Source organism: Glycine soja, chromosome 16 (assembly GCF_004193775.1).
Source record: "Glycine soja cultivar W05 chromosome 16, ASM419377v2, whole genome shotgun sequence".
Taxonomy (NCBI): domain Eukaryota; kingdom Viridiplantae; phylum Streptophyta; class Magnoliopsida; order Fabales; family Fabaceae; genus Glycine; species Glycine soja.
In genome coordinates, this window is record NC_041017.1 from 9,453,145 (window position 1) to 9,474,112 (window position 20,968).

The window sequence follows — 20,968 nt, forward strand, 5'->3', positions numbered from 1 at the left end:
ATTACACAATTTTCATGATTCAAAACCTTTTCCATTACTAGATACGGAGCCTACATTTACTGCATTTCAAGGTGAAGGTTACATGCATCTGCATCCCAAAAATCATGTTCATAAGTGCATAGATTTCTCTTTATATACCAATTTCCAAAATCTAATGTCCTATCTTTTGAGTTTAGGATGAGAGACCCTCTCAAAGAGTCAACCTCTTGCTTTCTCATGAGGTTGAGCCCTTTGGTACTAGTACCTATTGGCTTGTTTCATAGGACTCAAAGTCCTCGCTTTTGACTTTCACAGGACTCAAAGTCCTCTCCTTTATATTTCATAGGACTCAATGTCCTCGCTTTTATCTTTCATGGGACTCAAAGTCCTCACTTTTATCTTTCATAGGACTCAATGTCCTTGCTTTTATCTTTCACATGACTCAAAGTCCTTGTTTTTATCATTCATAGGACTCAATGTCCTCACTTTTATTTTTCATAGGACTTAATATCCTCACCTTTATCTTTCATAGGACTCAAAGTCCTCACTTTTATCTTTCATAGGACTCAAAGTCCTCACTTTTATCTTTCACGGGACTCAAAGTCCTCACCTTTATCTTTCATAGGACTCAAAGTCCTCGCTTTTATCTTTCATAGGACTCAAAGTCCTTTGTCTTTATGCTTTCATAGGACTCAAGGCCCTCATTCATTTACGCTTTCAAAAGACTACAATGTCTTTATTTACATTTCAAAGACTTCAATGTCTTCAGTCATTTACGCTTTCAAAAGACTACAATGTCTTCATTTACATTTTGAAGACTTCAATGTCTTTTGCCATTTATGCTTTCAAAAGACTATAATGTCTTCATTTACATTTACATTTCAAAGACTTCAATGTCTTCAGTCATTTATGCTTTCAAAAGACTACAATGTCTTCATTTACATTTCAAAGACTTCATTATCTTCAGCCATGAATGCTTTCAAAATACTACAATGTCTTCATTTACATTTCAAAGACTTCATTGTCTTCAGTCATTTACGCTTTCAAAAGACTACAATGTGCTCATTTACATTTCAAAGACTTCAATGTCTTCAGTCATTTACGCTTTTAAAAGACTACAATGTCTTTATTTAAGTTTTAAAGACTTCCACGTCTTCCATCTTTTACACTTTATAAGACTTCAAAGTCTTTGGTCTTTTATAGGACTCAATGTCCTTGTCTTTGTGCTTCATATGACTCGACGACCTTTGTTTCTATGCTTTGAAAAAAAATACTTCAAAAGTCTTCTGCTTTACAGGACTTCAATGTCCTTTTGTTTAATGGTTTTGTCTTCCTTGGTTTTTGCCAGTTGCCCAGTCAAATAGCTAGGTCGCTTGAACAAAATTAGTGTCCTTATCTTTAGTTCCCTTTTATTTCCAATAAAAGATAAGTAAAGAGGGGAAACTGTCATACCCTAATTTCGTCTGGGGACTGTCATTCATTGATGTTTTTGATTCTCGCTAGCCAAACTACATGATTCGACACCAGTTACCACACAAAATGAAGGATCATTCAATGTTTTGATCAAGAATGTGAAAGATACCAAAAAGAGGGGCAAAATGGTTTTTCCTTTGAGTTTCCTAGCCCCTAGCTTGCCCAGGCGAGTCGCCTGGGCCACCAAAAGACTTCCATGTTAAGTAACCAGCTCGCTTGGGAGAGCCAGTTGCTTCATGGCTAAGTCTCAACACTTGGCAAATTGCCATGGTCCAAATACTTATTTTTCCTATAAATAGGAATCAAGGGAGGCTGGTCAAGGGGTTGGAAGGTCCAAAAGGTCAGGAATGGAGAGAAGAAAGAAAAAAGAAGAAGAAAGAAAAGGAGATGAGACTGAAGCGCTACCGAATCATGACCATGATCATTCCTTACTTCATTTCTTGTTCAGCGTTCTTCGTGCAACCGCCGATTAGTTTTTATTTTGAGGATTGAATGTGATCTATGTACCATTAGAGGTCCCCCTTGTTGTTTTTTGCACATTCATCTTCTACATCGATCATCGACGATCTCATTTTCAAAATTCGTAGACCTCTTTTTGGTTTTTTCTAACGTTTTCCTCGAATAAACATTGGTGGCGACTCCCATGGATTTTCCTTTTTGGAAGATGCTTCTTTGGCTTTTCGCCCATAGCCCCGTCGTAGGGTAGGTTGCGACAGGAACCCCTGCTAAATATGCTGAATGGATTTGGAATGCCGGTCGTGTGAGTGAGCAAAAAATGAGAGTGTACGTTCATGCCCGATGACAATAAAAGAGTGCAAAGGACACAACACTAGGGAGAGATGCAAATCATTAACCCATATTTATTAATGATGCGATTATTATTTTACAAAAAACTTAAGACGTGGAGATCCTAATGAGTCCTTGAGGAGGTCCAAATATTGAGCCTTTGAATTGCCCTAAGTATTAAGCGTAATATCGCTTGACGATATCAGAATTCACAGGCGAAGGTAGCTCTTCATCATCCATGTTCATGAGCAACAACATTCCTCTTGAGAAAGCCTTCTTTACCATAAACAGTCCTTCATAGTTTGGGGCCCATTTACCTCGGTGATCCTTTTGAACCTGCGATACTTTCTTCAGAACAAGGTCCCCCTCGCTGAACTTACGTGGATGCACTCTTTTGTCAAAAGCATTTTCACTCTGCTCTGATATAGTTGCCCATGGTTCATGGCAGCCAATCTTTCACCCTCGATAAGATTTAATTGGTCAAGCGTGACTGGGCCCACTTTGCTTCTTCCAATCTCAACTCTGCCAGGGTTCTTAAAGAAGGAATCTCCACCTCAAACGGGAGCACAACTTTCATCCTATACACCAAAGAGAACGGGGTTGCCCCAGTAGATGTGCGTACATAAGTCTGATACCCATGCAATGCAAAGGGAAGCATCTCGTGCCAAACCTTGTATGACACGGTCATCTTTTGAACAATCTTCCTAATGTTCTTATTGGCAGCCTCAATTGCCCCATTCATCCTGGGTCTATAAGGCGTGGAATTATGGTGTTAGATTTTAAAGTCCTCACACATTTCCTTCATCATCTTGTTGTTTAAATTGGTGGCATTATCGGTGATGATCTTTTTGGGTAACCCATATCTACAAATTATCTCCTTCTTAATGAATCTAATCACCACATTCCTAGTCACGCTAGCATATGAAGCTGCTTCCACCCATTTGGTGAAGTAATCAATGACGACTAAAATGAAGCGATGCCCGTTTGAAGCCTTGGGTTCAATGGCCACGATCACGTCTATGCCCCACATTGAGAATGGCCATGGTGCTGCTAACATGTTCAATGGTATAGGTGGAGCATTAACATTATCAGTGGAGGTCTAGCATTTACGAAATTTTCTCACATGAACGCAATAATCATTCTCCATAGTGAGCCAGTAATACCTCGCTCAAAATCTTTCATGCCATGGCATGTCCATTGACATATGTACCAAATGATCCCTCATGCACCTTCACTAGCATTTGTTCGGCCTCTTTTGCATCCACACATCAAAGCAACACCATGTCATGGTTGCTTTTGTACAAGACATTCCCACTAAGGAGAAAATTGGCTGCCAACCTCCGTAATGTCCTCTTGTCGTTGTCAGAGGCCTCAGGTGGGTATTCCTTATTCTTAATGTATCGTTTGATATCGAAGTACCAAGGTTTACCATCCTCCTCTTCTTCTATCAAACAACAGTGTGCAGGCTCAACACGACATTTGAATTCGATGTATGGTAAATCTCCGTGAGGGCTCACTTTGAACATGGACGATAGAGTAACAAGGGCTTCGACCATCTGGTTTTCCTCTCTAGGAATGTGATGAAATGATATGTCATCAAAGAGTTCCTTCAATTTCCTGATGTAAGCTTGGTAAGGTACCAACTTGTGGTCTCTGGTCTCCCATTCACCTTTCAACTGATGAATCACCAATATCGAGTCCCCGTATACTTTGAGCAACTTGACCCTAAAGTTGATCACCGCTCGGATCCCTAGGGCGCATGCCTCGTACTCCGCTATATTGTTTGTGCAGTCAAAACACAACCTAGCTATGAAAGGTATATATTGCTTGTCTGGCGAAGCCAACACTGCCTCAATCCCATGACCTAGCACATTAGATGCACCATCAAACCACACAACCCACTTATCCATGTCCTCATCTTCAACCTCCTCCTCAAACAAGGCCATAATATCCTTATCAGGGAATTCTATATGCATAGGCTGATAATCATTTATGGGTTGTTGAGCTAGATAATCTGCCAAGGCACTCCCTTTTATTGCCTTCTGAGTGACGTAGACGATATCAAATTTTGACAACAGAACCTACCACCGAGCTATCCTCCCAGTGAGAGCGGGCTTTTCGAAGATGTACTCGACGGGATACATTATGGACACCAACCAAGTAGTGTAACTCAGCATATACTACCTCAAACGGTGAGCTGCCCACGCCAAGGCACAACATGTCCTCTCTAGGAACAATTAGTTCATCTACATGCCGTGAACTTCTTGCTCAAGTAGTAGATGGCCCATTCCCTTTTTCCAGATTCATCGTGTTGTCCGAGCACACACCCCATTGACTCATCTAATACTGTCATGTATAGGATAAGAGGTCTTCCGGGCACCAATGGCATGAGCATAGGAGGATTCATCAAACATCATTTAATCTTTTCAAATGCCACTTGACAATCATCATCCCATTGGACAAACTGATTTTTACACAATAACCTGAAAAGAAGCTTGCAAGTGGTAGTTAACTATGATATGAATCTCGCTATGTAGTTCAACCTTCCTAAGAAACCCTGGACCTCTAATATGAATTTCAGACATCTTGAGGATTGCTTTTACCTTGTATGGATGCACCTCTATTTCTTTCTGGCTAACAACAAAGCCGAACAATTTTTCAAATTTTACCCTAAACGTACACTTTGCAAGATTCAGCCTTAACCTATATTTACGCAGTCGCCCGAACAACTTCCACAAATTGACTAGGTGTTCCTCCTCTGTCCTTGATTTGGCGATCATGTCATCCACGTAGACCTTGATCTCTTTATGCATCATGTCGTGGAATAATGCCACCATGGCCTGCTGGTATGTTGCCCCAACATTCTTCATCCCAAATGACATCACCTTGTAGCATAAGGTTCCCCATAGAGTGATGAAGGTTATCTTTTCCATATCCTCCGATGCCATCTTTATCTTATTGTAACCCAAAAACCCATCCATGAAAGAGAATAGGGAAAAACTGGTTGTATTATCTACAAGAACATCGATGTGCGACAAAGGAAAGTTATCCTTTGGATTGGCTCAGTTTAGATCCTAATAGTCCACGAACATTTGCACCTTCCCATTCTTTTCCGGGACTGGCACGGTATTGGCGACCCATTCTGGGTACCGAGCAACGGCCAAGAAACCAACGTTGAACTGCTTCTTCATCTCCTCCTTTATCTTTAGGGACATCTCGGGTTTCATTGTCCTCAATTTTTGCTTTACCAGGGAGCACTTGGGATTCAAAGATAGCATGTGTTGCATAATATCTTAGCTCAAACCAAACATATCCTAGTAAGACCAAGCGAAGATGTCTTGGTAGTCTCGCAACAGAGTCACTAACCCATCTCGGATGTTCGAGGAGATACAAGTGCCAACCTTGAATTCCTTTTTCTTTACACCAATGCCTAAATTCACAACCTCTGTCTCCTCTCAGTGCAGCTTCACCTCTCTTTCTTCTTGCTCCACCATTCTCCTCAAATCTGGGGGGAAGTCCCTGATCCTCATTTTCTTCCTCCTCGGCTTAGTTTACTAGCCGCTCAAAGTCAACGTCCGGGTCCTCAGTATCACTACTTTCACAGGACTCATTGTTGGATCTGCGTCAAATCATTTAATCACAATGAAAATAAATACACAGAAAAAATGAAATGGACGAAAGTGCGAGAGGGAACATATCAATAAAAGGCTTGTATATTTATAATTGTTGGAACATTAAAGAAAGAGGTATGCCTAACAAAAGAAGCAGACCCTAAAGCCTAGGCCCAGCAATAGGGTTCAAACTACTGGATTACATTGGATTTGACACGAAAATCTCGGGTCGCTCCATGATCCGCCAATTCTTCAATTTAAAGCCCGGAGAGCACGATTGCACCCAGTTTGACTGGCCTTGATTGGTTTCTTTGCCCAGTACAACAACTTGATCCTCATGCATCCACCCCGCACTGACAAAGCTCTTGCTAATGTGACAGATAGGGACCCTCTCCATTTGTGGTCTCTACCCTTGTAAATGGGCTAGGCTTCTTTATTTCCTTTCTAAAGCGACCCTTCTCTTATCGGCATGTGTAGGCTAGTAACCCAGACTGAACCTTCCATGATTTTCAACGAACTTCACCAAGCTTGTCGTGCCATCACCATTCCAACCTAAACCCATTATGGGCTCATACCCATCCCTTAACATAACTCGGGCCACCATCAAGAAGGCACCGGATAAACATGGTTGCACTGGAGGAGCCTCCACATAAGCATTGTTCACAATTTCTAGTGCTTGAAAAGATGTTTCCAATGACTCTTCCGCAGCTTCCACATAGGGTGTAGAAGATGCACAACTCACTAGTATATCGTCTTCCCCCGATACGATAATCAGCTGACCTTCCACCACAAACTTCAATTTCTGGTGCAACGTTGGCAGGACCACCCTAACAAAATGGATCCAAGGCCGACCTAACAAGCAACTATAGGCAGAGTTTATGTCCATCACTTGGAAAGTTATCTGGCACATGTGTGGCCCAATTTGAATCAGGAGATCAATTTCTCCTCTCACGTCACGCCGACTACCATCAAAAGCCCTTAACACCATAGAGCTTGGCCTCATTTGTGACGCGTCAAATGGTAGCTTATCCAATGTAGTTTTGGACATGACATTGAGGGAAGACCCATTGCCAATGAGTACTTTGGCCATTGTGGTCCATGCATTTGACGGACACGTGCAAAGCCTTGTTGTGTCCCCTGCCCTCAACTGGCATCTCCTCGTTGGCAAAAGTCAGGTAATTGTTTGTAGTGATGTTGTTGACTATTCCCCCAAAGCCCCTCCACTGATATGTCTTGCGCTATATGGGCCCCATTCAAAATTTTGACCAACAGTGCCCGATGAGGCTCGAAGTTCATGAGCAACCCTAATAAAGAGATCCTGGCTAGAGTTTTGTTTAATTGCTCAATTACTTTGAACTCACTCTGTTGAATGATTCTCATAAATTTAGTTACCTCCTCAGCTGATATCTCTCTTTTGCTAAAGTTGTCCCCTTCCTCCACAATTTTTCCAATAGGGGTCTCATTATTCGCGGTCGGGGTCGTCTTCTCCCTCTCACCTATATCCGCCTTTGCCTTTCCCTTGTCTTTTGACCTTGTCGGTAGTTCAGGAGGAGCAAAAATGCGTCTACTACGAGTCATGCCACTTGTACTGGAAGTATTTATGATCTTAGCAGCCAGCATGCCATTCCCGACACATATGCCAGATGCATCCTACCTTTCGTTGGGCCCATGTACGCCATATTTCCATGGTACTGTCATATCATTCCTGTAAGGTAAGGGAATGGTACTTGCGTCTTTGCTATAGGGGGCTGGAAACCTTGGGGTATCTGAGTGGTAATGCCCCTGGTGAAATGGATCACCAAAGGTTTAGGCTTACTTGGGTTTCTGTCACCCGATTGCATGCATACCTCTCATTCCTCCTTCTTTGCACTGCAAATTTCAATTTGGCCCCTGCTTATCAGTTCCTGCAGCAAATCCTCAACTATAAGGCATGTTTCCACATCGTGTGACACCTCTGGATGCATCAAGCACAGATCTCCTTTGTTATCGTCAAGTTCAATTACATCGGCCTCGCGCAATGCCTCCAATATGAATCGCCTAAAAGTCGACACATCCCCTATCTGCTTTAGCTCTTGAGACTTCCATTCTTCCACCGCATTCACTGCCGAGCTTTCATGATTGGAAAATGGGTTATTCCTTACATTTGGACTATCCTCTTGAAATGTAAGCCATACAACATCAATCAAACTTTGTACCTTGTGCTTAAATGCCACATATTGCTCGATAGAGTGCCCCGGGACACCACTATGATAGGCGCATGTGACGTTAGGATTATACCATCGAGGAAATAGAGGTTGTTAGACATTTCCCAGGCTCACCACAACCATTTGATTGTTGAGCAAGGATGGTAGCAGGTCAGCATACGACATTGGTATTGGGGTGAACTCCGAGGGTTTTCTTTCTGGGAAGTTCCTCCTTAGGTTGGTGTTTGTATTGGGGTTGGGATTTAAACTTGGTCTTGGCTGTGCAAGGAACGGATTTTGTGGGTGATGTTGGGGAGGTTTTTGTGGTTGACTGGGCATTCTTGATCGGATGGGCATCGGGCAGGGAAGAGATCTGAAATTGGTCAAGTAATTGTATTGGTGTGGGGGATATAGGTATATGGGGTGGTGAGGGGTTTGTTGGGAACCTGGCCATGTGGGTATTGTGGTTACGACATGGGTGTCTCCCTCTTTTTTCTTTGCTCTACCTGTTCCAGTCTTCCTATTGCCAACACTTGTTGAAGCAACATAATCGAATTTGCCCTTTCTTAGGCCTACTTCGATCCTTTCGCCCCTTCTTGGGGCAAGTAGTCCCCTTGTATTTGTCAAAGTCTGGCACCTTGAACTTTGGAGGAATGATGACGCCTGGTACTAGGCAAAGTTTTGCCATGTCAACAGAAGGGTAGTCTCCACCTCCTTCAAAGGCCCTCAGCCTTTCTTCTATGTGATCAAATTTTTCCCTTTCCACCATGGCAGGAGGTAGTCTTTTCACTGAAAAATGTAAGGGTTGTAGTTGCAGTTGTGGATGATACTTAAGGCCTCCCGGGGGTGTTTGGATAGGGTATGCCACCAAATGCTTGCCCCTTAGTGGCATATCCGAGGTAAGGCTCGAAGTCAGCCAGAGTGTGGTCTCGGGGTACTTCATGTGTCTCCCCCATGGGTTGAGTGACATGTGCATGCCCAGACTGGGGATGTTGGCTCTCAAGGGGTATAGGAGCGGAATGGTCAAAGTTCTCATTGGGCACATATACAACATTGGGTGGTGCATAGTTGGAAGGTAGGCCATACGATGGGAAAGGATGCTTGCTTTGGACTTGCACAAAATAGGGGTCACCTATACTTCCCAATGCTTCGACTCCCTGACCTACCATATCCGGGACTGGACGACTTACTTGATTCATACCAAATGGGTGAGTCAGGTCTACTGCAGTGGCAACACTTCCAGTGGCGATTGTAGCCGCTTTGACCTCCATCATTTTCCTCATGCTCATCATGGACTCCATCATAGTGGTCATTTGGTCTTTCATGGCCTCCATGTCGGCCTTCATCTATTCTTGAACTTCCTCTATCTCGCTCATGATTCTAGCCTTGGCACGTGTTCGGTAAGGGTGTCGTAAAGCGTGTTCGTTCTTTTTTATTACTATGATTACTTTTTTATGACTGTTAAAAATAGAATGCAATGAGTAATGCAACAACTAAATAAACGTGAATGCATGACAATGATAAGTTGCTGAAGTATTGAATTCACACAGGACATTCACTAGAACATAGGGTCGAATCAAATCTCATTTTCATTAAAAACAACATTTTTTATCTTGTCAAAGCCAAAGCATTAAACACATAGGACTTTGATTCCTAATTATGTGGGTCATTAGCTCAACCATGTGCTAGCAGTAATCGAGAAGACTATGAACTTCATCGGGAACAGAGTATGTGTCAGCCACTGCCTTGGCTCTGGCTAACAACCTTGGAAGTTCTTGACTCTCATTCAGAGTGAGAGCAAATCTATTCATCCATTTCATGGCTTCCTTATGCAATAACTCTATCACCCCTTCTCTCGCTTCCCTTTCAATCTGCAGAGCCGATACCTTTGCCTGTTCATCTTCTAGCATCTACCCATGACTAACAGCCAGGTTCACCTTCTCTTTATATTGATAAATGATTATCAACATATTCTCTTTTATTTTGCTCAACTGCTCTATCAAACTTCTCTTTGACCTCTGGCAACTCTTTAACTTATCCTCTAACACCATGCTTTACATCCTTGATTTTTCCCTCTCGGCCTTTCTAAGTTTGAGCTCGTTACTGTTGCCCCCACAAAGCCCCTTGGAACTTGTTCCTGCTCCATTCTTCCTTTCGGGCTTTTTTTTTGTTTTCTGCTCTAACGCTTCAACCGTGGTCATGTTGATATCTTTTAGCTCATCACATTCTTTCCTAATCCTAGTGACTGCCACCTTCAGCTTCTCCTTCACAACTCTTGTCTTTTCGAGCTCTGCTTTCAAAACTTGCACTTCTTCACTCTCCTCAAGAATTTCAGCCTCTTTCCCACTCAGACCTTTTAGCTTTGGGAGCCAAGTTATCCCTTGCGTTCTAGACTTCAACCATTTGTGATAGTCGCTTATGACGCCATTGCTACTTCCCCTAAGCTCTTTATCTTTTATTTCCACTCTATTCCATGCTTTACAGATTCTATGAAGTATCTTCACATTAGCTTCACTAAAACCTCGCGCGATGATTTCCTCCAACGGCAGACCTCTCATAGGGTAGCCTAACTGTCTTATGACCAACACAAGATTATAATTAATACAACCCCTCGTCCCTATCAAGGGGACATTTGGGAATCCTTCACATGAGCATAACACTTTTGCCCCTCCTTCTTTCCACCGTGGGAACTAACTAATGGACGCTCCCGTCATGCCTGCCAAGAGTTCTTCCCAGTTTTCTTTACCCTTTTCAAAGCACATGCGATGACCTTGTAAGGGATAGACAGATCTACCTTCATGATAAAAAAAAATGTGGGATACCAACCATACATAAAGAGCAGGCATACAACAGACAATTCATCCACTGCTCTTCTCGCATCTTAAGTCAAATGTATCATATGTATCCACCAAAATAGCGATGAATGAGCTTTCCTTGTTGTGGTGATAAGCAAGAAAGGCGTCGATTGCCACTAGATCCACCAACCCGTCTATATTCAGGAATAGTACCATCCCAAACACTAGCAGAGCTAATACGTCGATGAATGTTGCTCACTCTCCTTGGCTAGCCAGAGCTCCCTTCTTCTCCTCCAAGTGCTTCCTTGGTATCCTTGCCACCTCATTCCTATTCTGCTTCACTCGGTCTAGCTCTTGTTCCGAGATGTTGACCACTTTTTATATTCTTGCCATAGAATGATAGAATCCAGAAAAAAGGTATGGCTTCCTTACCCCCAGTGGGCATCCTAAGACCCCTTCAAACTCCTCTATGGTTGGCGCTAACTGAAAGTCCCCAAAAGTGAAACATCTGAGTGATTGGTCATAGTATTGAGCGAGAGATGTGATGACTTCAACGGCCTCTTCTATCATCACCAGATCCTAGATCTTCTCATATACCTTGATGAAGGCTTGACGTTGAACTTGATCCATCCACTGCCCCATTTTTCGCAAGCTTACTAGCTCTAGATGATAAAACCTTTTTTTAAAAGATGGTGTTTGGTCCGACCCCATGTTTGCGAGAATGAAAATTATGATGACCAATACTTCAACACCCTATCATAGAGGAGATATGATTAATGCATCAGGGCATGGTTATGCTATGCATGACTAAGGTATCTATCAACTGACACAAGATGCCTGAAAGACCATCTTTTCTTATCCATAATGCATTGGGCATCATGGTTTGTTTTCAGTTATTACCATGGTACCCAATGCATGCAACTAAGAAAGTGGTGCAGACTTTCACCCTTCATTGTGACTTTGACGACGAAAAAGAATGCAAGGCATGAGTAACTACATGGTGGGGGTATGCATGAGTGAACATAGTGACTAACAACAACAGAAGGTGTGTGGTTGGTGGCGCAAAGAAACATGCTAAATGAAAGAGTATGACCATGTAATGATTTATGCAAAATGCTGCATGCGAGCATAATAAAATGGCAAACATTGGAATGATGTATACTATTATGACGTTATATAAAGGTATGCATGACTAGATCAAGGAAACAAAAAATAATGAGTTTGTTTCGTGTCCCTAATTCAGGAACCTAATGGAGGGGATCAAAAGTTTGCTATCCGGTGATAACTCCCAAGGGAGGTTTATGTAACTTTCAAAGGCTTCTAGAGATATCATCCTCTTTGGTAACAACATTGTGGCGGTAGGGACTACTAGGGACAATGCATCATCAAAATAGGAAAAATCTAGATGAGGTTTCACTGTTATCAAGTGAGTCAGAGACCCAGCATGACCACATATCAACCTCCATTCTCTATGTCTCACACAGACCCATGTATAGGGCCTAATACCTCCCTGTGTGTGCAAAGGTGTAGGTGCCATGTGTGCATAGAATAAACAAATATTTCTAACTATGAATGTAACAGATAGATAGACATATACCAAACCCAACAACATGGCAAAGGTTACATACGAATATGGACAAAACAAAGATAGAAGAGAAAAGGGAACATAAATAAAGAAGAAGTCACGACAAAATGTTGCACACTGATCGAACGGCTTAACTCTCTAACAATTCCCAGTGGAGTCACCATCTATCGCAACCTACCCTTCGACGGGAGGGTGAGGCGAAAAGCAAAAGGCGTCTTCCAAAAAAGGAGAACGCTTGAGAGTCGCCACCAATGTTTATTCAAGGAAAACGTTAGAAAAACCAAAAGGAAGTCTGCGAATTTTGAAAATAAGGGTTTAGGAGTTGTTTACGTGTAGGGAAGGTATTAGCACCCTACATGCCCGTCACAAGGGACAACAACCTTTACTTTTCCTTTTTTTTATATCTTTTTATTTTTGGGATCGATAAGGGGATGCCCTTGCTCCTACGTATCCTCGAGTGAAATAAGGAATTTAGACCTACGTAGTTCTTTAAAAGTGAGAATGTTTATGGGTCAAATTGTTTTTTATGCTTTTGAAAGGTTCATTTTTAATTAATAAGAACAAAAGGGGTCATTGAGGCATTGGACCTTGAATGATCTCAAGTGACTTTGATGGAGAGAAATTTAGTTATGTGTTGGTTTTATTTTTGGTTTTATTAACTTTCAATGTCTTTAAAAGAAAACTTTACGGTGCTAATGATCGGTTAAGATTAAACTTTACAAAAAAAAATGAGATTTACCGAGGATAGATGGAGTAAATGAATATGCAGAAAACAACCAGGGGGACCCTTAAGGGTGCATAGATCACATTTAAATCTTAAAAACAAAACTAACCGACGGTCACACGAAGAACACCGAACAAGGAACAATGTAGGGATTGATCACATTCAATTCTTCTCTCTTATTTCTTTGAATTTCCTTCACTACTCAATGTTGGAACCCCTACTCAGTCCCCCTATCACGCCTATTTATAGGAAAAAGGTCACTTTGGGGACTTACAGCTCGGCCAGGCGAGCTAAGGCTTACTCCTGAAGTCATGAGCTCGCCCAGGAGAGCTGGTTCCTTAACCCTAAAGTTTTTTTATGGCCCAAGCGAGCTAGATGCTAGCCTAGTCATGTTGGGACCTAGAAAATGCAAGGAAAAGACCCTTTTGCCCTTTTTTCTTGGTATCTTTTGTTTTTTGGATCAAAACACTGAGTGGTTCATCGCTTTGCACTATAACTGGCATCCAATGTCGTAAATCGACTAACAAGAATCAAAAGATCAACAAAAAATGGTCCACGGACAAAATTAAGGTCTGACAGGAGGAACAAATCATCCATCCCACATGATAAGAGAACACTTAGGATCGTCTTGAAAACAGGTCTAGACAAAAAGGAACTTGACCCTAACCACGACCTGCTGGTAGAGCCAAAGTTATCAAAAGGAGCATGACCCTAACCGCGATCTACTGATAGAACCAACACTACCAGTTATTAACCCGAGAACAAAGGAAAAACTCTTACAATAAAGAAACTCTCAAATTTCATTAGTTTTCAAATTCTGCCAACAATGTGTTTAAGGAGTTTATTTATCCTCATACTAATAACCCTAATTTAGGCCCAAAGCCCAATAACTAACTTAATGATTAAATGACTTTAAAATAATAATAAAAGGTCGTGACAGTCCATTACAAGTATGAAAATAGGCATAAAATACAATTAAAATGAAAATAAATCATATTATAAAAGTTGGCTAAAATTTATGAGTTTTGATTCTTCTCCTCTTTCATCCATGAGAGAATTTAGTTTCTCTCGCCAAACTCTTCTTGAAATCTCTCACTCTTTACTATAGTGATTGGTCCATCCACGTTGGGCTTAATTATTATCTAATTTGTCCAACATTAATAGTCCATCAAAATTGATCAACTCGGCCCATGGATGCTTCTTGCCTTGTAAATTAAGCTTCCCAAAGTGATTCTTTAAGTTGGCCTCAAAGCATCTTCATCAATTTGTAGGAGAGTGACCCAATTAGATAAAGCCCTTAATTTACATTGGTCTTCTTTCTCTTTGATCTTTAGAATCGGGCCTTTCAATGCTTGCTTCATCCTCTTAGTCTTGGACCTTGTCATAGGACCTTCAATCCCTTGTAATGGATTATTATGCAAACTTCTTGCACCTCCATCATTCCTTCCCTCATCGAAAAATTCGTCCTCAAATCTAATTCATTACCTACATCAAAGAAAGACAGATCAACCACATTAAAGGTAACACTTATGTTATCATATTCTTTTGGCAAGTCCAGCTTGTAAGCATTGTCATTTATCTTTTTTAGAACTTAAAAAGGCCCATCTCCTCTTGGTTACAACTTTGATTTTCTTTGAGCAAGGAACCTTTCCTTCCTCATATGAATCCAGACCCAATATCCTGATTTAAAAATAACTTTGACGCGACCCTTATTTGCTTGCTTTGCATATTGTTCATTCTCCTTCTCAGTGTTGGCTCCAACTTTTGCATGCAACTTTTTGATAGAATCTGCCTTTTTCTTGCCATCAAAATTAACATACTCCTTAGAAGGCAAATGTAAGATATCCAAAGCAGTCTAAGGATTAAAGCCATACACAAATTCAAAAGGAGAATAAGAAGTAGTAGAATGAACTTGTCCATCATAAGCAAACTCAACATGTGGCAAGCATTTCTCCCAGTTTTTCAAATTCTATTGAATGATAGCACACAAAACATGGTTCGTTAACCTCATGAAGGTACTGGGTGCATTAGTTAAACCAAATGGAATCACCAACCACTCATATAAATCATATATTGTTTTAAAATCTATTTCCCATTCATCACCTTCTTTCATGCGGATTTGATAGTATCCACTCTTCAAATATATTTTAGAAAACACACACGAACCATGCAATTCATCAAACATATCATCCAATCTAGGGATAGGATATCTATACTTTACAGTGATTTTATTTATGGCTCGACAGTCTGTACACATGCGCCATGTCTCATCTTTCTTTGGAACCAAGATTACTGAAATAGAACACGGGCTAAGACTTTCCCTTACAAATCCCTTTTGCAAGAACTCATCAACTTGCCTTTGAATATCCTTTGCTTCTTTTGTACTTGACCCTATAGGTTGGCCTATTTGGAAGTGAAGCACCAAGAATGAAGTCAATTTGAGGCTCAATACCTCTTAAAGGAGGTAGTCAATTTGATGCTCAATACCTAAAAAATTCCTGTAACAAGGAAACAAACTCACAAGGCAATGAAGAGTTAAGATTGTTAGTAAAATAAACATCCTTGTACATGAGTATAAGTAGCTATTCCCATCAAAGCATTCTCAACCTCTCTTTTGTTTGCAAATGTACTCACTTTCTTATCTTTCTTTTCTTTGTCTTCTTTTTAATTCTTTTCTTTCTTTTGTTCACTCTCATTTTTCTTTTCTTTTCTCTTTTTCTTGAATGCTCAATTTTTCTTCTCTCAACTTACACTCTCTTACCATTCTGATTTGATCGGCATAGGCTATAGCGGGCCGGAGAGGTGTTAACACAATGGTGCAATTGTTCAAAACAAGAGCATATCTATTTTTGTAACCATCATGTTAAACCTTTCTATCAAATTGTCGTGGACGCCCTAGAAGTATATGCCCAACATGCATGGGTACCACATCACAAGGAACTTCGTCCTTGTATTCACCAATGAAAAAAGAAACCAACACTTGCTTGGTCACCCTTATGTCTTCACAATCATCTAGCCACTGAATTTTATATGGATTAGGGTGCTTTAATGTGGGCAAACCCAATTTCTCAACAAACAAGGTGCTAGCAACATTAGTACAACTTCCACTATCAATGATCAAATTGCATACCTTATCTTTTATGTGGCATCTTGTATGAAAAATATGCTCACGCTGCTCCTCATCACCTTCTACCTTAGGTTTCATGTTAAGAGCACGCGTAGTAACAAGCGCATCTCCATTTACAGGTTCAGCAACATTAACATCACTGCAATCCTCCAATGGTGACATTTCATCATCACTTAAGCTCTCACTTTCTATGTCTCCATTATCCAGCAATATCATGGCTCTTTTATTTGGATATTGGAAAGCAATATGTACAACTCCTTGACACCTGAAACATTTGATATCACGAGATCTAGAAGATGAATTAATTTCCATTTTACCTTTAGGTGCAACCAATGAATTTTTGGACTTAGCTTTATCTTTTGACTTTGTCACAGATTTTTTGTTTTGCCAATTTGACTTCCATGAAGAAGTGGAAGAAATTTTTTTCAATTGTCTCTCCACTTGAATAGATTTGTGCAACAAGTCCTCCATCTCCATATAATATTGTAATTCTACCACATTGGTTATCTCCTTCTTTAGACCTCCAATGAATCTGACCATAGTTTCCTCATGGTCTTCTTCAACATTAGCTCTAATCATGGCTATTTCCATCTCCTTGTAGTAGTTCTCCACACTCATGGAACCTTGAGTTAGAGTTTGCAATTTTCTATGACAATGACTAGGTACAAATCTCCTTCTCATGACAGTCTTCATCTCCTCCCATCTACTAATAGGCCTTTTGCCATTCATGCGCCTACTAGTCACAAGTTGATCCCAACAAATATGATGTAATCCTACCCACTAAGGGAATTGGATAGAAGACTCCAAGAATATTGGGCCAAAGATTCAAGAGAAAGTCCTAGGGTTCTCAGTCATTGTAGGATTTTTCAGTCATTGTATTTTAGAGCACCTAGACTAGTTTTTGTATTAGGGGTAGTTTTGTAATTTCACATGCATTAAGTGCACTATTTGATGTGTGTGTTGGGAGATAAATTTAATTGAATTGGGAGAAGTCCAATCCAATTAAATTTTAGAGGGGGAGGTGAGCATTTGCTTGCTACACCCCATTGCCACATCATATAGTCACACTTTGTGCATGTCCTTCATGCTTTACATGCCTCATGACACTTAAGCACACTTAGTGGAGAATCTTGGACTTGATCTTGGATTAGTGGGCTAAACCATAACTAAAATTCACTAATCATAATTAGTAAAATTTTGGCTTCACAAATTAAATTTCAAATTCAAGTGGAATTCAAATTTACCTCCAATTTTGTGTGACATTTAGGCTATAGATAAAGGCCATGTGTGTGCATTTTTTCAACTTTGATCATTTGAGAATTACACTTCAAAGTTCAAACCTCAATTGAGGCACAAAATTTCATGCTCATTCTCTCCTTCTCCCTCCATGCATCTTTTCCTACCTTCAAGCTCTTATCTATGGCTTCCTATGATGGTGGGCTTGTTCTTGACTCATCTTCTCCTTGAAGTGGCATCTCCAATCATCTTTCTTCCTTCTCCATTTCATTGCCATTGATCTTCAAGAAGCAAATGACTCCATTGATGAAGAATATCCAAGGCCTACAAGCTCAACATGGAGCTACATCAAAATACTAGCATAATCGGTGAATTTAACAACAACTAGTTTAACCTTTTTCTCCTTAAAATAATTATGGCAATTAAACACATGTTCAACCTTTTTCTCCCACTCCAAATACAGTCCAGGATCATTTTTACCTTGAAATGTAGGGATTTCCATTTTAGTGCTCCGCAAATGATTATCTCTTCTTGATTTGTCTGTTCGTCTTCTACCAGGTCTTCTTGCATCTGGATACTCCTCCTCCTCCTCTTCTTCTAAAGTTGATTGTCTACGACTTCTAGATCGAAATGGAGATTGCAGACTATCCAATCTCAAGTTTAAAGCTTGAAATTGTTCATTAACAACTTTAACAAACAACATGAGATCCACTCCTTCTTCTCCACTCATGATTAAAATTGTTGCAAGAATTATGTTAGAAGTGATTGTAAATGAACAGATAAATATCCTTACACAAAATAAATATCCTTACACAACTCTCTCATGTGTTTATACTCAATAATTTTTTTCACTCGTGTTTAACTCCTTTTGGCTTTTTCCCTTTAATAGTCTCACTACTCTTGCCTTTTACCACTCAACTTCTCCTCATGAGCTTTTGTAGAACCTTTGGGGTTGATTACATGACACGACAAGGCACAATAAGGGATCAATGAGAACTTGGTGAACAAACAAAGGACAAGGAATAAGAGATTTAAGAAAAGTATTTGTTTGTTTTTTCATTAGGAGAATAAAACTAAAGGAAAATTGATAAAACAAGAAGAAAATAAAATAAGACCAATAGTCACACTTTTTCACATTTTTTTTTTGCACTTTTTTTACACGAAATTCAAATTCGAATGCAAATATGTGATTTGGCAGATCCAAAGGTAGACTATAACAAAATTTTGGTTCCAAATTTGAAAATAAAATTCAAATTCTAACAACTTCAATTATCCAAATTTGGATTATAAAAGAATTTTGACTCTAACTTTGAAAAATAAATTCAGATCCTAACAACTTTAATTATCCAAATATGGATTGTAATAGAATTTTGACCCAAATTTGAATATTGAATTTTTTTTCATGCTTTTTTTTTATAATATACATATATAAAAATGAGGATAGGAAGATATTAATAGTAGATAGCATTTGGAGAAGAAAGATAGACTCAAACACATAAAACAACAAACAAGGAAGATGAAATAATAATATAGAGTTAAACAAAGGGAAAAAACAAAAGAAGAAACACACAAGATAAACGAAAAACACAAAAGTTAAATAATACTTTCGAGAACTGTGATACCAACTGATAAGAGAACACTTAGGATCGTCTTAAAAACAAGTATAAACATAAAGGAAATTGACCCTAACCGCGACCTACCGGTGGAACCAAGGTTATCAAAATGAGCGTGACCATGAGCGCGACTAGCCAATAGAACCAACACCATCGTTTCTTAGCCTAAGAACAAAAGGAAAGCTCTCACACTAAAAAAAAACTCTAAAATTTCAATAATCTTTAAATTCTGTTAACAAAGTGTTTAAGGAGTCTATTTATATTCCTACTAATAATCCTGATTTAGACCAAAGGTCCAATAACTAATCTAATGACTAAAAGACTTTAAAATAATAATAATAAAAGAGCGTGATAGCCTATTACAAGTATGAAAATAGGCTCAAAATACAATTAAAATGAAGATAAATTCTATTTTAAAAGTTGGCTAAAATTTATGAGTTTTGCTTCTTCTTTACCTTTCTGCATGAGAGAATTTAGTCTCTCGCCAAGCTCTTCTTGAAATCTTTTACTCCTGATTCTAGTTATTGGTCCATCGATGGATGCTTGTTGCCTTGTAAATTTGACTTCCCAAAGTGATTCCTCAAGTTGACCTTAAAGCATCTTCATCAATTTATAGGAGAGTGACCCACTTAGGTGCAACCCTTAATTCATATTGGTCTTCTTTCTCTTTGATCTTTAGCATCAAACCTTGCAATGTTTGTTTCATCCTCTTAATCTTAAACTTTATCATAAGACTTTCAATCTCCTGAAAAAGAATCATTAGGCGGATTGGTTGCACCTCTATCACTACCAACACCTTGCTTATTCTCAATATTAGTAATCCCTTCGTGGCCAATATCATAGACATTGTACAAATTTATTAGTAAATTACTAAGCTTCTCCTAGTAGACCATTCCATGTGGCTATTTTGTCTCACCCTCAATTTAAAAACAAATCTCCATTTCCCGTCATTAATCCCTCCCAAGTCTTAAATCATGAAAATTCAAATCCAAAATACGATTCATTAAAAATAAATGAAAATCCAAATACCATAGTGCAAACGTTTTCACGTATTTTTGTGCGCAGGAAAATCAGTCAGAACTAATAGACGGGTCGAAGCAAATAAGGATGAAGGAAATGACAACACTTTAATGCCATTACATTGGGACACTGAGATTTGTTGCAAGAAATTATTTTAAATACCCCATTGAAAATTAAATTTTTAGTAAGGCTCTACGACGTAAGTTTATTTTATTTAATTATTTAAGTTTATCAATTAAATCATAGTAATCGAATTGGATAATAAGTATTTAAGAAAAACAATTCAAATTATCTGTTTAGAATGCAAGTGGTTTTTAAAATAAATTTAATGGAAAAGGATGGATAAGAAAGATGTTAGCGATTTCTACGGAAAATGTTTTAATTTAATCAGTAATTTTAAATTTTAATTTTATCATTATCTTAAATACTTTTAGAATTTTCTTACCGTCCATGAAAATTGTTCCTTATGAAAGGTACATAGTTCCAAGATGTCAACAAGAATCTTAAACACATTTTTTTATTGAGGGAAATTCATGTTATGTGCGTCTTGTTTTCTAGTTAGTGTATGTAATCGATATGAATTCTAATTAATAAAAAAATATTCAAATGTTCATATTTCTAAATTAGTAGAAATCAACATAAATTTGAAATTTCAATTAAAAAAATGCATTTAAAAAATGCGTTAAACAACATATTGCTAGTATTGATAGTGTAATTTTTTTTACACTATCATCTAAAAGATCTAATTATAAATTATCATATAATTAAAAAATTATTTTTTATAATAATCACTCTATAAATCTTATTTAAATTAATTTTCTAATTGACTGAAAATA

General features: G+C 39.1%; 1 protein-coding gene across 1 annotated transcript; it reads right to left on the reverse strand.

The window, feature by feature from the left end:
- Positions 1-3,506: 3,506 nt before the first annotated feature.
- LOC114389754 lies at positions 3,507-4,570 on the reverse strand. Its single transcript, XM_028350496.1, has 2 exons — positions 4,493-4,570; positions 3,507-4,280 (listed from the first exon to the last, which is right to left on the reverse strand). Exons 1-2 carry the CDS (start codon positions 4,568-4,570, stop codon positions 3,507-3,509), a joined length of 852 nt encoding a protein of 283 aa, XP_028206297.1.
- Positions 4,571-20,968: the final 16,398 nt, after the last annotated feature.

Coding starts and splice junctions, on each gene's coding strand:
- LOC114389754 (XM_028350496.1), bottom strand. CDS start 4,570: ATGGGGTGTGTGCTCGGACAACACGATGAATCTGGAAAAAGGGAATGG. Junction 4,281..4,492: donor ACTTGAGCAAGAAGTTCACG/GCATGTAGATGA, acceptor TACGTCACTCAG/AAGGCAATAAAAGGGAGTGC.